Below are 14,344 nucleotides of genomic sequence, written 5' to 3' on the forward strand. Positions count from 1 at the left end.
TAACACATTTATTTTCAGCTCTTCCTAAACCTTTCTGAAAAGATCAGATGTAGGCGTTTGAAGGACTGAAGGGGTCCCAAATGCAGCTAGAAGCAGCTATAGCTGACCACCTTATTTATAGAGCAAACCATACTACCCTACCTCCATCCCCAATTTTCCTGATCCCCAATTTCTTGTTATGCTCATCGTGATATGAGACTCTTTATTTGTTCACTGTCTCTCCCTATTAGCATGTAAGCTCCTTCAAGGTTAAGGGCACACATTCAGATATATTTCCCAGCAACCGGAAGTCATCGACAATGGCATCATACCATTCTTTGTAAGTCTACCAAAACATGTGCTCCATTCTTTCCTGTTATTAGTACAGAATATTGGCAATGGTCTTTCAAATCAATATTCTACACTAGAAATAGATAGGCTTAATGGTGGCTATTTCATTATTGATCACGGATATATTTTTTAACGTGTAGAGAAATCTATATGGAATATTGAAACATTTTTGCAGTCACTTACCACTTTCAGGTTAAGTCCAATAAGTTCACTAGAATGTTCCAGCTCTCGATATTTATAGAGTTTTCACCTCAATACCATTCCCACAGTCATAATGAGAAAAAACAGTCCTGGGAGATCTTAGAAACTCTCAGATCAGATGAAAGGGATGTACACTTTGCCCCCTTTTTCTTTCTTGTGCATTAATCATTTGATAGTAGATGCATGATCACCCCTTCCCTGCCCATAATATGAGAAAAGAAGAATTTGTCTATTTGCTAATGACACAGTTCTAATGGCAGCATAAAGAACAAGCTCGCTGGTCCACTGGTCCTGCCATCTAAGCACTGACAGAAAAAAATAGCTTAACATCAACTTCTTTATAACACTACAATCAACATTATTGATAAGTACCCTCCAATAGTGAACTGGCTTATATCTACTTACAATACTAGCAGAAAAACACACTTAGTTACCTAAGAGTCGATTTTGCAACAAACTGATCCTAGATAGTTTACTGACAAATTGCATTGCTATGAACACATCGTTGAAGTAAGCCAAAAGGGCGATTGACACAGAATCTGAAATTTGCCCATGTCAAATCCCAAATATATGGGAAAGAACTTTGGGGTCCTGATCATCCTTCCTTCTGTGCATGTGTTAGATCAGACTAGCCTTGTTTTCAGAGAAAAATCTTTTTTTTTTTTTAAGATTTTATTTTTAAGTAATCTTTACACCCAAACGTGGGGCTTGAACTCACAACCCTGACATCAAGCTCCACCAACTGAGCCAGCCAGGCACCCGTTTTCAGAGAAAAATCTTATCTAGGCCTGCAGGAACTCCTTGGACTACATAAAATGTGGGGTAGTCTTTCATTTAGATAGATGTCCATTTAAGGGAAGAAGGAATCCATAATGCCTAACCTAGCCAGCCCTACTCCAACTCTTAACAGTTCAGAACAAGTCCACTTCCGAACACTTTGCGAACTTCTCACGTGGGAGCAATCACCATTATCCTTCTTACGGTATCCATTAAAGTAATCAATCCACTATAGATAACATTTCTAAGCACTTACTGTGTATACTGCGTGTACTTTATATAAATAGCTTAGTATCTCATTTAATCCCTTCAACAATCCTTGGGAGTAGATGTAATTCTCAACTCCCAACTTTTGGCAAAGTCAAATAATTAGCCCCAAGTGATGCAGCTAGTAAAAGTCAAAGCCAGGACCCAAACACAGGTCCATCTGACCCACACTAACATTCACGACCTTGACTGTTATACAACTAACGCAAAGGCTCTTGTAAGCTGAAACCATTAGAAGTATATTTTTATTATAGGAGCTTAGAAAACCATGAGATTAAATTGCTGCCTTATTCCCTTTATGCCCGATGTGGCCACATTTTCAGTGTAAGTGATAGAATTCCACCATACTATTCTCTCAAAGCACGTGGGATTCTCTGGGAGGAAGGCAACTACATAAATCTAAGTAGTTATTATAATAATCCTTATCTTAGTACACAGCTATGATTTTTTTTAAAAAATATAAATAGAAAAACAAGAGACATTCAAAATCTCTACAATCTCAGGAAGACTTAGAAATGAAAAAAATGTAGTCCCAGGCCTTGTGACGGTCAGCTCAAGTGGTTCAAAACTACTCACACTGGCTTAGTTTCCACTGATTGAATGCAATTATGAGTCGACTTCTATGGGTTGATAAATCAGAACTTGGGTAAGTGGTTTTCAAAGCTCATCTGTGCAGTTTTCGTGTGATGCAGACTTCCACATAAATTTTCCTTTAAAAAAGTTCATAAAAATATTAACTATCATCAAATACCTTCCTGGTTAGCTCATGCCACTGGGAAGAAGCTGCTGTTCTTATATTAATAATTCTTCCCGGAATTAATCAGTCATTGTACATTAGAACCAGCAGCTGGAGTGTTCTGAGTGATAATGAAACCTGTAACAAGGCATCTTCAGCCGTCTTTTCAAGACAATAAGGGAATTAAAATTTCAATTTAAATGCAGAGGTTTGAAACACGCTTCACTGGCAAAATTACTTCAATTAATGTGAGTGGAATACAAAGGACAGACTGCAGAAATGTGATGCAGCAACCAGAAATTATGTCATTAATGTGCTTGCATCAACCCAGCACAATGACTGCAGAGGTCTAATTTAAACCATACATATCGCAAAGCTACAGGCTACAATATTAATCAAGTCTCTGATTTCAATGTGACGGATACAGGCTTCTTGTTGGACCACTTTTAGCCTTTCATGAGCTAACAGCAGCTGTTTACCTTGAAGAAGGAAACAAAAGGCCATGCCTATTTGCAGACAGTCCCTGTCATGACAATTTAATTATTTTATGCAATACTCAGGTTATCATATCAAAAGAAGAAATAAATATCCCATCTAGAGGCCAAGTCTCTAGCTATCAGACCAGTGTGATAGTGAAGTAGGAATCGCAGGAGCTGACAAGGGCCATGGGTCACCACTGATTTATTTACTCTGGATTTATGAACCTGAGTAGGGATTACAATACTGGGTGTCCGCACCTGCCTTACAACGGAAATGCAAAATCTTTCGATAAACAGATCCAAGGAAATCGGAGAGTTTTGAAAGACTTGATTTTTTGTCTTCACTTTCCTATGACGTCTTTTAGCAAGCATGTTTCATTTTGACCCTCGAGATGCCTTAAGTAGATTTTACTTCTAATAGCACATAGCCACGGGGAAAGGAAATGTGAATATTTTTTCACATCAAGTCCAATGAAAGAGCAATTATAGCCCTTACTATTCACTCATATACAAAAGGCCAAATTGAAGGAAATTTCCAACCTTTTAAGCACACCTTTAATCCTACCTTCATGAAATCTTCATTGTACATTAGGATGCTCCAGCTCCTCAGATCATACAAAGCAACTACCTCGTCGGAAAAATGGAGAGCACATCAGAAACCCATCTCTCATGGGGTCACTATAAGAATTAAATGCGTTAACAAATGTGCTTCTTAAATGTAATGACGTAGTGAATACTCAGTACGTATTGGCTGCTAGTGTAATTATTGTTTTTTGTTGTTCACTCAAATATTGCTAAAGGGAAAGGCTGGAAACTGGAAGACTTTGTCATTAAGACAAACACCAAACCCAAAGAAAAAATCAGACCAGAGCCCCTAGAGAGGAAACACCTCTTTCCTCTATTAAAGTCTTTCACATGGTTACCCATCTGGCTAATGATCTGTGAACCCCGACTATATGAGACCCATGGTGCTCAGCACAAGGCAGACAAAAATAAATAAGATATAGCCCTTGCCCTCAATGACCTACCATACAAACAAAAGCAACTGTATTACAAGGAAGTACATGCAGCTTATGGAAACAAACAAACAAAAAAAGGCATCTACTCAGGTCAAGTATTCTCAACCACGATAAAAACAAATGCCTAATTTTTTGGAAAAAGCACCTAATCACCTGGGACATTCAGAGAGCTAAAGAAATCTGAGCTAAGCCCTAAATAAATAAATAAATAAATAAATAAATAAATAAATCAATCAATCAATCAATCAATCATTTTCCAGGCAGACAGGACTGGGATTAGGTTCAGGGACATATGATCAATTAAACATCTATCACATCCCTTCATCACTAACAAATAACTAAAAATTGTTATTAATAAAGCGCCACTGTTTTAAAAAATATGATAGCCAGCAATAAGATATATTTAATACCTCTAAGGAACATATTACTAAGCATTATTATATAGAGCATAAATGAAGATCTCAATAAATGAGGTCTATCCTGTTCACTGAAAGACTCGGTAATATGAAGATGAAATTCTTACAATGAATCAGTCTCATGACACTTCTTGCGGAATGTGACAAGCTGATACTAAAATTCATACTGAAGAGTAAAGGGCCACGAATAGAACAGACAGTTCTGTCTGTTCTGAGAAGCAAGGTGAGGGAACGTCTCCACCTGCTATCAAGCTATATCATAAAATAACGGTAATTAAAACAGCATGGTTTCAGTGCAGATATAGACAAGACCAATTAATAAAAATGAAGAGCTCAGAAACAGACCCATGCATACGTGAAAACTTGGTATGTGACCAAGATGGCATTAGAAGTCAGTAGGAAATAAATTTAGCAAATGGTCTGAGCTAAGTGGCTTTTTACATAGAAGATAAAATTAGATCCTACGTTTATACCATATACGGAAATAGAGTCCAAATGAATTAAAGAAGACATAGTAGATTCTCTAGAGGACACTGGGATAGAAAAAAATTTTTCTTAAAAATCAGATAAAAGAAAAAAGAAAGAAATCTTACCACATTAAATTCCAAAACTTCTTTGTAACAAAGGGCTTCATAAAGCAAAAATATATACCACTAACTAGGAGAAGATATTTCAAATACCTCTGACAAAATATTAGTGTCCATTATATATAAACACTGACAAACAGGGAAAAAAAGGAACTTCTGGGCAACACAGCTCATACACTCACCCCTTTCTGGAGATAAATGCTCCTCCTTCCCACCCCACTCCTCCTAACCACATGATTTTAGTTAGAGCTGACAATCATAGTATTCAAGCTGGCCCAATCTGGACCCTATCCATGTTTTCTTTGCGGGGGGAGGACGGGTTAAGTTTATTTATTTTTCAGAGAAAGAGAGTACACAAGAGGGGGAGGAGCAGAGAGAGAGAGGGAGACACAGAATCCGAAGCGGGCTCCAGGCACCGAGCTGTCAGCAAAGAGCCCAACATGGGGCTCGAACCCACGAACCGTGAGATCATGACCTGAGCTAAAGTCGGATGCTTAACTGACTGAGCCACCCAGGCATCCCTATCCCTGCACGTTTTAATTAAAAGAAATTTTCCTCTGCAAAGCTGGAAAGACGTTGGCCACAGCCCACACCCTTTCTCCTCCCCAAAACACCCAAACCCCACCCACTTGTGAAAGCAACAGTCTGAAAGAGGACACCGAAGACAACAGGCAGAGAGAACACACAGGTGACATTCCACATCTCCTCCTGTCCTTTTAGCTGACTGGTTACAGGAACTGCTTACTGTTTACTCCTAGCAGACACCAAGTTTCAATATATGACAGAATATCACAGCGTATCTCACATCTTAGTGGCCGAATTCCCTTAACAGGTTCTCATGAAGGACTTACAGCGTAATTCTTTTTGAAAATCTAAATTGGAACCATTTGGAAGATTTATCCTGCTTCTCCCACCAAGTCGTCTCAGTGTTTTTTTCAGTGTTACAGCCAATCAAACTCAGTGAAACAAAGACAGGGGACTCTCACCTACTGTGGAAAAGAGGAACCAAATGCAGTCACCTGCTATGGAGGGCTTCTGTAGTCCCCAAACAGCTGGAGAAACATGGCAGGTGGGGTGGTCATGTGGAAAGCGGCGGGGGGGGGGGGGGGTGGGGGTGGGGGGTAGATAGAGCAGCCCTCTAAGAGCCACCAGCCCTGGGAAAGTTAGGATTGTTAGGAAATAAGATGTGTATTATTTTTTATTCATCTTCTTGACACTCAGCACGTGCACCACCAGTAACAACATTCTCTGAATTTTCATTTCTAATTCAAAAAGTAACAGAATGGGAGCGTCCAGCTGGCTCAGTCAGTAGAGCATGTGACTCTTGACCTCCGGGTTGGGAGTTTGAGCCCCATGCTGGGTGTAGAGCTTACTTTAAAAAAAAAAACAAAAAAAGTAACAGAATGACTCAGAGGCTAAAGGCTAGTCTGTGGAGTATGCTTGCTTGACAAAGTCGCTTCCAGAATTATTGCTCCAAAATTATTTTCTTGCTCTTCAGTTTAAAGGAAAAAACAGAGCCCTCACATAACAATCCCTTCAAAGAATTTGTGGAACGTGAAGTCCGTAAATATCCTTAAGTTGTCTCTCACACAGATTTCATTCTTTAAAATGGGATTCATTAGGGGTGCCTGTCTGGCTCAGTTGGTAGAGCATGCAACTCGTGATCTTGGGGTTGTGAGTTAAAGTCCCACATTGGACATGGAGCCTACTTTAAAAAAGTAAGTAAATAAAAAATAAAATAAAATAGGATTCATTAGCCACCTTCCTCTGAAATTCAAACACCTTCATTACCATGCCAACGTGATCTAGGTACCAGTTTCTTACCATCACGCACCTTGCCATTGTTCCAAAGGCAGATAACGCATAAATAATCGCCTACCGCTTCAAACACTGAAATTAGGAAGAGAACCGGTCAGGCTTCACCTACAAGGGCTTGTGAATCCCAAGAGGCGGTCTGTAATGTGCTACGTGAAAGACAGCATTCAGAGAACAAGAGCAAGGGCTTTCCTATCTTAGCAGAAATGACCGTTCGCACAGGTAGCTCTCTCACCAGCATGTCGGTGGCACTGAGATAGTGCTTGCTGGCCATGCACTGTTCCAGCTTTTGAGGCACTTGCTTGATATTCTCAATTTCATCCAGCAGGTTCAGGACATGCTTGTGTTCAATTCCTTCAATCCACAATTTCCGGAGCTCATCCCGTTTACAGTGCAACAGCATCTTGCAAGAAAGCAGATTCTCTTTCACCTACAATAAACAGATTCAACCTTGGGTCAGTCCAGAGTCTTGCCATCCTAAACCTATAATCTGGTTAGTAGTTTTCACTATCAGTGTCACTAGAAGCAACAGTTCCCAATTCCCCCTCCCACTAGTTCCCCGTGGTTGGCTGGCTTGCAAAATTCTAATCCTGGTTCTGACACTGACTCGCATGGATGGGGGTCTCCACCTCTGTGTGTATCTGCTCTCCTGTGAAATGAGAAAACTACTCCTAACCTACCTTTGAGTGAATCTGGAAGAAGCTACTTAGGATATACAGCACTCTGAAGACATGAAGAACCCACGGATGTTAAACTATCTAAAAGGGAATGACTGATCGAGTCCATGCTCTTATTCCTTCCCAATTCTTCTCTGCATGTTTCTTATTCAGCAGACAGCTCACTTGGACCATCCTAGATCTACAACTTCAGCTGAAGCTTACAGCCAATGAACTGTGCATTCATCTCAACTAACACGAAAATAAGCCCACTTTCCAGAAAAGAGGAGACACGTCCAGAGACAATCTCAAAATAAAAGCACTAGGACATACCAAGGATTTTTAGATATTAAATAAGACAATCTCAAACATTCTCATGGATCTAGCTTAGCGACCAGTATGGCACAGCTCGACAGAACAGGAGGAGAAGGAGCAGGAGGTAGTCACGATGTACATGATGAGCACATTTTCATGTTCATAATTAAGGCTTTTTAATTTTGACAACATGAAATAAAAAGAATCAGGACCTTTCACAATTCAGAGAACTACTCTCATGTACTTTTGACAGTCCTCACATGTATTTTTAAATTCGAATTCAGTATTTAATTTGGTTTTTGTTTTAGGTAAAATTTATGAATACATGTCAGTTATACCATTTGATGAATTTTAGCAAATGTGAGACACCTGTATAATCCAAACCATCATATATAAGACATTTCCATCAGCCCAGAAAGTCTACCACGTTTCTGACCATTGAAAATTTGTCTTCTACAAGATCTGGGGTGGTGGTGCACACACTCATGAACACTATGCTTCTGGTGATTATAAAACTAAATTTTAACATTTTCCAACAAACAAGGAAAATATAAAGATGGAATGCTAAGATCAGAATGTTTCTTGAGAAACATTTCTCTGCTGAGAAAGCATCTACTCGATCCCAATAACTTAAGGACAATACACCTATCATACTTTTATGAAACTCTCCAATGTAAAAAGAACCCTAACTAAAGAGATTCTGTAATCTCTCCTGATAAGCACAGTGGAATGATTATTCGCTTTGGAAGGAGTCATGGACCCTTTTGAAAAACTACCAAAGACAGTGTTAATTACCTCCACTCCCTCCTTCCCCTTTCTGCAGTCCCTAAGTGATTTTTTTTTTTTTTTTTTTTTTTTTTTTTTTTTTGCTAATCATAAAGCATCTAGAAAAGAGAACAGAGAGGGGGAATGGTATATAACAGATGGTAACAAAACTTTTCAAGTTGGCAGGAAGATGGAATGTGGGTAATTTAGCAGAGCACAGTGATCTGAAAGTCTCAGTATGGAGACGGGTTTGCTACCACTGACAAGGAGGTGCCGAGGACACGCAAAGCTGGAGCCCGGGGCCAACACCTTCCATAGGGAGTATTTTGAGCCCTGGACCTTCATCAATCCACACAGATGGGTAATTCCCTCCCCCCAAACACTGGCCAACTAGAAGGCTTATGATCTGAAGAAACTCAATCAGAAAGGATCCAGGCCAGACATCACTAAGGGGAAGGTGTGAGGCACCAGACTGCAAACACAAGAATGATATTAAAGTGGGCCTATGGAACAGTAAAATCCTCAGCCTGCTCTGGACACCCAGCCTCCTGCTAGGGTTGCCTCTAAATACACTCAGCCTGAATTTTAGCTCCAACACAGGAAACTTATGGCCTTCCCTGGGAAAGATGACAAGGCGAAAAGACCCAGAGTTAGTGACACCTGAAGTTTCACCGAGGAAACTACTGGGTCCCTGCACGATCATCACTAGACAAGGCCCACAACATGCTCTGAGCTTTCCAATCAGCTTTGTACTTTCATTCAAATAGTTAGACAAGGATCACCAGACAGCCAAGGAAAGCTTGGAATACGCAAAGGCAGGCACCAAAACAAACAAACAGAAAGAAGTGCTGGAGGGGACTGGGATAACTATAATATCCCTTAGGAAAAATAGGAAATATTACATCAATGAAACAAGAATAGGATGCTATAAAAAAAAAAAAAAAACCTGAGAATAAAAACAGCTTTGGAAATTAAAATATGGTAGAAAAAAATCCAATATAAAGGTCAGAAGCTATCTTTGAGGAAATCTACAGAGAATAAAACAAAAAACGAAAGGTGGAAGATAAAAGAAATGAGGAGACTGATCCAAGAAGTCCACTATTTGCCAAATAGGAGTTCCAGGGGAGGAAAAATGAGACAAATGGAGTGAAGAAAAATACAATAATAAAAGAAAATGTTCCAGAAGACATGTGTTTTTTTTTTTGTTTTTTTTTTTTTTTATTTTTTTTTTCAACGTTTATTTATTTTTTTGGGACAGAGAGAGACAGAGCATGAACGGGGGAGGGGCAGAGAGAGAGGGAGACACAGAATCGGAAACAGGCTCCAGGCTCTGAGCCATCAGCCCAGAGCCTGACGCGGGGCTTGAACTCAAGGACCGCGAGATCGTGACCTGGCTGAAGTCGGACGCTTAACCGACTGCGCCACCCAGGCGCCCCCAGAAGACATGTGTTTTTAGACTGAAAAAGTACACCAAGTGTTCAAGAAAATGGAGTGAAAAAAGAACCACGCCAGGACATGTGATCCTGCCGTGTGAGAACACATGGGATAGAGAGGCGATCTTAAAAGCTTTTGGGGGAAGTGAGGAGGGACAGAATCCATATAAAGCATTATGAATCAGAATGCATCAGACTTTTCTCAACAGCAACACTAAAAGCTACAAGACAAAGGAATGATATAGCTTCAAAATCCTAAGAGAGAATTATTTCCCAGAAAAACTATCAATCAAGTGTGCGGGAAGAATAAAGACATTTTCAGACTTATAAGCTCTCAAAATGATAAACCTTAGATGCACCATAGCTCAGCAAGCTAGTGAAGAACGTGCTGCATCAACACAAGAGAGTAACAGAAGACCAGAAACACAGGACCCAGGAAAGGGGAAAACCAATGCAGAAGACAGGCAACAGGAGGATTCAAGCATTAACTGCAAGGGAAACAGCAACAACAAAACCGCACGGGCACAAATAGTGTGCTGGATGGCTCAGAGGGAAATAGTCACGTAGCTGTAATAAAATGAGCACCATCTATTTAACCAACAACTAGGATACAACTAGAGAGGGGATGTGGGAAGAAGATGAAGTAGGGCAGGGGAAAGGGTGGGAGGGGGACCTAAATCCTCATCTTCCATAGCCGGAAGCTTATATCCAATGTCTGAAGTAGAAAAACCAAGAATAGTATAAGCATATTACTAAGAGTGAAAGTCAGTGTCTCTGAAGTTTTGGAAGTGGGCCTGGGGAAGGATGAGGTAGGGAAGTACTGGTTTTTGTCATCACTTACGGTTTTGACTTTTAAAAATATTAATTGAAGTATGGTTGACATGTACTATTGGTTTCAGGTATATGACACAACGATGTGACTATCATATACATTATAAAATGCTCACCATGACGAAGTGTCATTACCATCTATCGCTATACAAAGTCATTACACTATTACTGACGGTATTCCCCAGGCTCTACTCTTCATCCCTAGGTCTTATTTTGGAACTGTGTATCTCTTAATGCCCTTTATTGGACTTCTTAAACATATTTCTCAAGGCTATTCCCAGATCCTCTTGGCACTCTTGGTCTCTGGGCTAAGAACTCCAACTATTAAATCCATTCTCTTTTAAATCCTTAGTTAAAATCTGTTAGAATTTGATTTCTGATAGTCTACTTTTATCACCTGGGTTCTGTAATTCTCGGATTTTTCTTTGGTGTTTAATAGTTATTATGGAAATTGTTAAAAATAAATTTTATGTCGTGCAACACCCAACTAGGCTCTTGATCAAGAGGGCTCGGGATAAACTTACTTAGTGTCAGTAAAGCTTGGCAAACTCCTTTCTGATTGGGAAAAGGACTGTTAGGGCATTTCACAGCAGGATATATACAATGTAGTCTGCTCACTTCTCATTTTTGCTTACTACATGGAAGAAAATGGGAAAGAAAAGTAGGCTCTGTTTCTGTGTTTAGGGGTGGGGGAGATGGCATCAGGCTGTGTGGAAAATGAACATCACCAAAACTATTCCCTAAACTGAGTTATTAGCCAAAGCTCCAGACATAAGAAGGTACAAGAACTTTTAATATTAAATTGCCCCGAGGCTTCAGCTTTTTGATTGGAAAGTCACGGTTATGAAGAAATGTTATTTTAAAACTTGGGCGGCAGGGGGGTAATACTACTCAGTAATAAAAGAAAAGAAATATGAAGACTCTCAGAAACATTATGCTGAACAAAAGAAGCCAGATACAAAGAAGTACATACTGAAGTTTTAGAACATGCAAAAATTAATGTAGTGATGGAATTCAAATCAGCAGTTGTTTGGAGCAGGATGTGGAGGGGAGTGGGAAAGAAGCAGAGGAACACAGTCTTTTCACTCCAAAGAAGCAAGGGGGAACTCTCTGGGGTGGGTGGGAACACATCCTAGGACATATACATTTGCCAAAACTCACTGAACTGTCTTCTAAAATACTGCAGTTTATTGTATGTAAATTATAGCTCAATAAATGTTTTTATACAGGGAAGAGAAACAGGACTGTATCCATCAATGAATACCATCTAAAATGTGAGAAAGTTACCAAAGTACGTCTAAACTTTTATTTCTCGATGTGTTAACAGTATTTTAATTCCATTCTATTTTAATTTATCAGGATAATTAAGATTGAAAAATTATCTTCCTGTTTCTTCTTGAAATAAATCCACGGAGTCAAACTATTCAAATCAAGGCATCGAAACCCACGTACAGAAATCCTTCTTCAAACACAAGTTTCCTTTCCTTCCTGAGACTTCTAGTGACTTCACATTTGCTCCTAATCACCTGTTCAGCCACAGCAAGAATTTCAGTTTCAATATACTAGAACTTCCAGCCATTCTAATTAGAGACTATTAGCAAAAGAGAAAATGAGGGTAACAGGCCCCAAGAGGTTACTGTGAATGGGTATGGGAGAGGATACAGAAAGCAGAGAAATAGAGTCATTCGCACCCTTGACTTGGGGAAGACGAAGACAGGAGGAAAACTACCTGGAGCCTCTGAGTAACAGAGATACATGTACGAGAGGCTGATGGATCCAGGCCTTAAGTCATCAAATTCAATGCCTTTCTGATTTTGATCAAGGATAATGGGAGGAGGGACTGCCTTTGAGTGTGCAAACTATCTATAATAAAGTACAACAAATGTGCAAGCACCCCACTGAAACTAGAGACTAGAAATGTTCTACGCAAGGGATGGGAGGTGAAAACTAACGTAACAGTCAACGTCATTCTTAATTCTGAAAGTACAAAACAGACTTCCTCTTCTGTAGTTAAAAATAAATCTAGGGGCGCCTGGGTGGCGCAGTCGGTTAAGCGTCCGACTTCAGCCAGGTCACGATCTCGCGGTCCGTGAGTTCGAGCCCCGCGTCAGGCTCTGGGCTGATGGCTCGGAGCCTGGAGCCTGCTTCTGATTCTGTGTCTCCCTCTCTCTCTGCCCCTCCCCTGTTCATGCTCTGTCTCTCTCTGTCCCAAAAATAAAGTAAAAAAAAAAAAAATAAAAAAAAAAAAAAAAAATAAATCTACATATAAGCGTGTTCATGGGTATTCTCCTGACCTGTGTCCAACCCATTTTTTTCCACAGCCTTCTAGAAAGTGCCTAGAAAGAAGTGCAGAAACACCACTCACCGTTCTGTTTAAAAGCCTTTTAGAACTGCAGATCACTTTTAAATTACCTTCAAACTTTTATTCCCATGCTTTTGTTGCCTGAGTTTTAGAGGAGGAGGGGCGAGTTTAGCTGCCATTCTAAGGTCTTAAATTCTCTGAGAGGCTCCACAGAACCCCTTCTGAGGGCAATACTTCTCCGTTAAGTTGCAGAGTCTTGACATGGTACACAAATACAGATACAGTTAAACTGAACAGAGAGATGAGCGCATAGTTCTTGTGACCGCATTAACACGCAATACTGCCTAGTACATTTTAAATTATGCTAGCGCATTATTGCCCACCGTTTAGCCCACCTTTCTACCCTTTCTCCCTTTCTCATAGAAGCAGCCGGGATTTTTCCATCATACGTTTGGGCCGTAAACAATTTCCTACCACAACCATGTTGCTCTACTGCGACATTTTCTATATTAAGATTATTCTTTGTTCTTATTCTGCCTCTTAAGGTATAGTTTCATAAAAAAGCCACAAAATTATTTTAAATGTTAAGTAATGAATGTTGCACTACTCAATGATTAAGTTCTTAACAACTTCATTTGAATAATCACATATAGTTATTTCCAATTACAGGCAAGAAAAATGAGTTAGCAGTTTCATCTAGTACCAACAGAGCAGCTGAAATTGGGGGGAATCGTAAAGTGTTTGTGCACACCTCACAAGAGAGACAACTATCTGTTTTCCCTGGTCTTCCAGCTCCTGTGATAAACATTAGACAGATACTTAGTATCTTTAAAGGAATCTGATGTCCTCTCGTCTACCTAGTAGAGCATGGAGGAAACACTCAAATTCAAAGACCAACAATTACATTCAAATTCAAACATTACCCAAGTTCCCAGCTTGTATCCATTCATATCCCTCTATTTTGGTGCCGCTGCTGGAACAGTCATTATTATGAGACAGTGGCAGTACCTGTGGCTTCTGAAGTTTTCTAGTACAGTAACATCTCATTCTGACTGATATCAATATGTGTTCAACAGTAATAATAGGGTAGCCTATGTATTTTGATTATCCACATCACTTAACCTGATCAATCATATATATCTCTTGTATGGACATGTAAATTTTTTAATCTAGAAAAACATCCCCAATAGACTCTACTACCTGGGAAAAGAGTCAACTCTGTCTGTCACCTCAATATCCCCAAGGACATAGATCCTCCCAATATAAATCATATACGAAACTATTAACATAGCGGGAAATGTAAACAGTTCTGTGTTCTCAAGCTTTAAAAGCGTGAACATGAACACCTTCACCTGCCTTGGTCCCCACCAAAATCTACTCTCAGAATAGCAGCTAGCCCTTTTAAAACGTTAGTT

At 39.7% G+C, this 14,344-nt stretch overlaps 1 protein-coding gene across 1 annotated transcript in view; it reads right to left on the reverse strand.

Annotated features, from left to right (window-relative positions):
• EXOC4 (exocyst complex component 4) overlaps positions 1 to 14,344 on the reverse strand; it is a 765,046-nt gene that overhangs the window by 723,395 nt on the left and 27,307 nt on the right. The window contains exon 3 of the mRNA XM_025930053.2: positions 6,863 to 7,057. Coding sequence (XP_025785838.1) covers positions 6,863 to 7,057 — 195 coding nt within the window. The remainder of the gene's footprint in view (positions 1 to 6,862; positions 7,058 to 14,344) is intronic.

This window comes from Puma concolor, chromosome A2, assembly GCF_028749965.1.
Source record: "Puma concolor isolate L17-30 chromosome A2, mPumCon1.1.hap2, whole genome shotgun sequence".
NCBI lineage: Eukaryota > Metazoa > Chordata > Mammalia > Carnivora > Felidae > Puma > Puma concolor.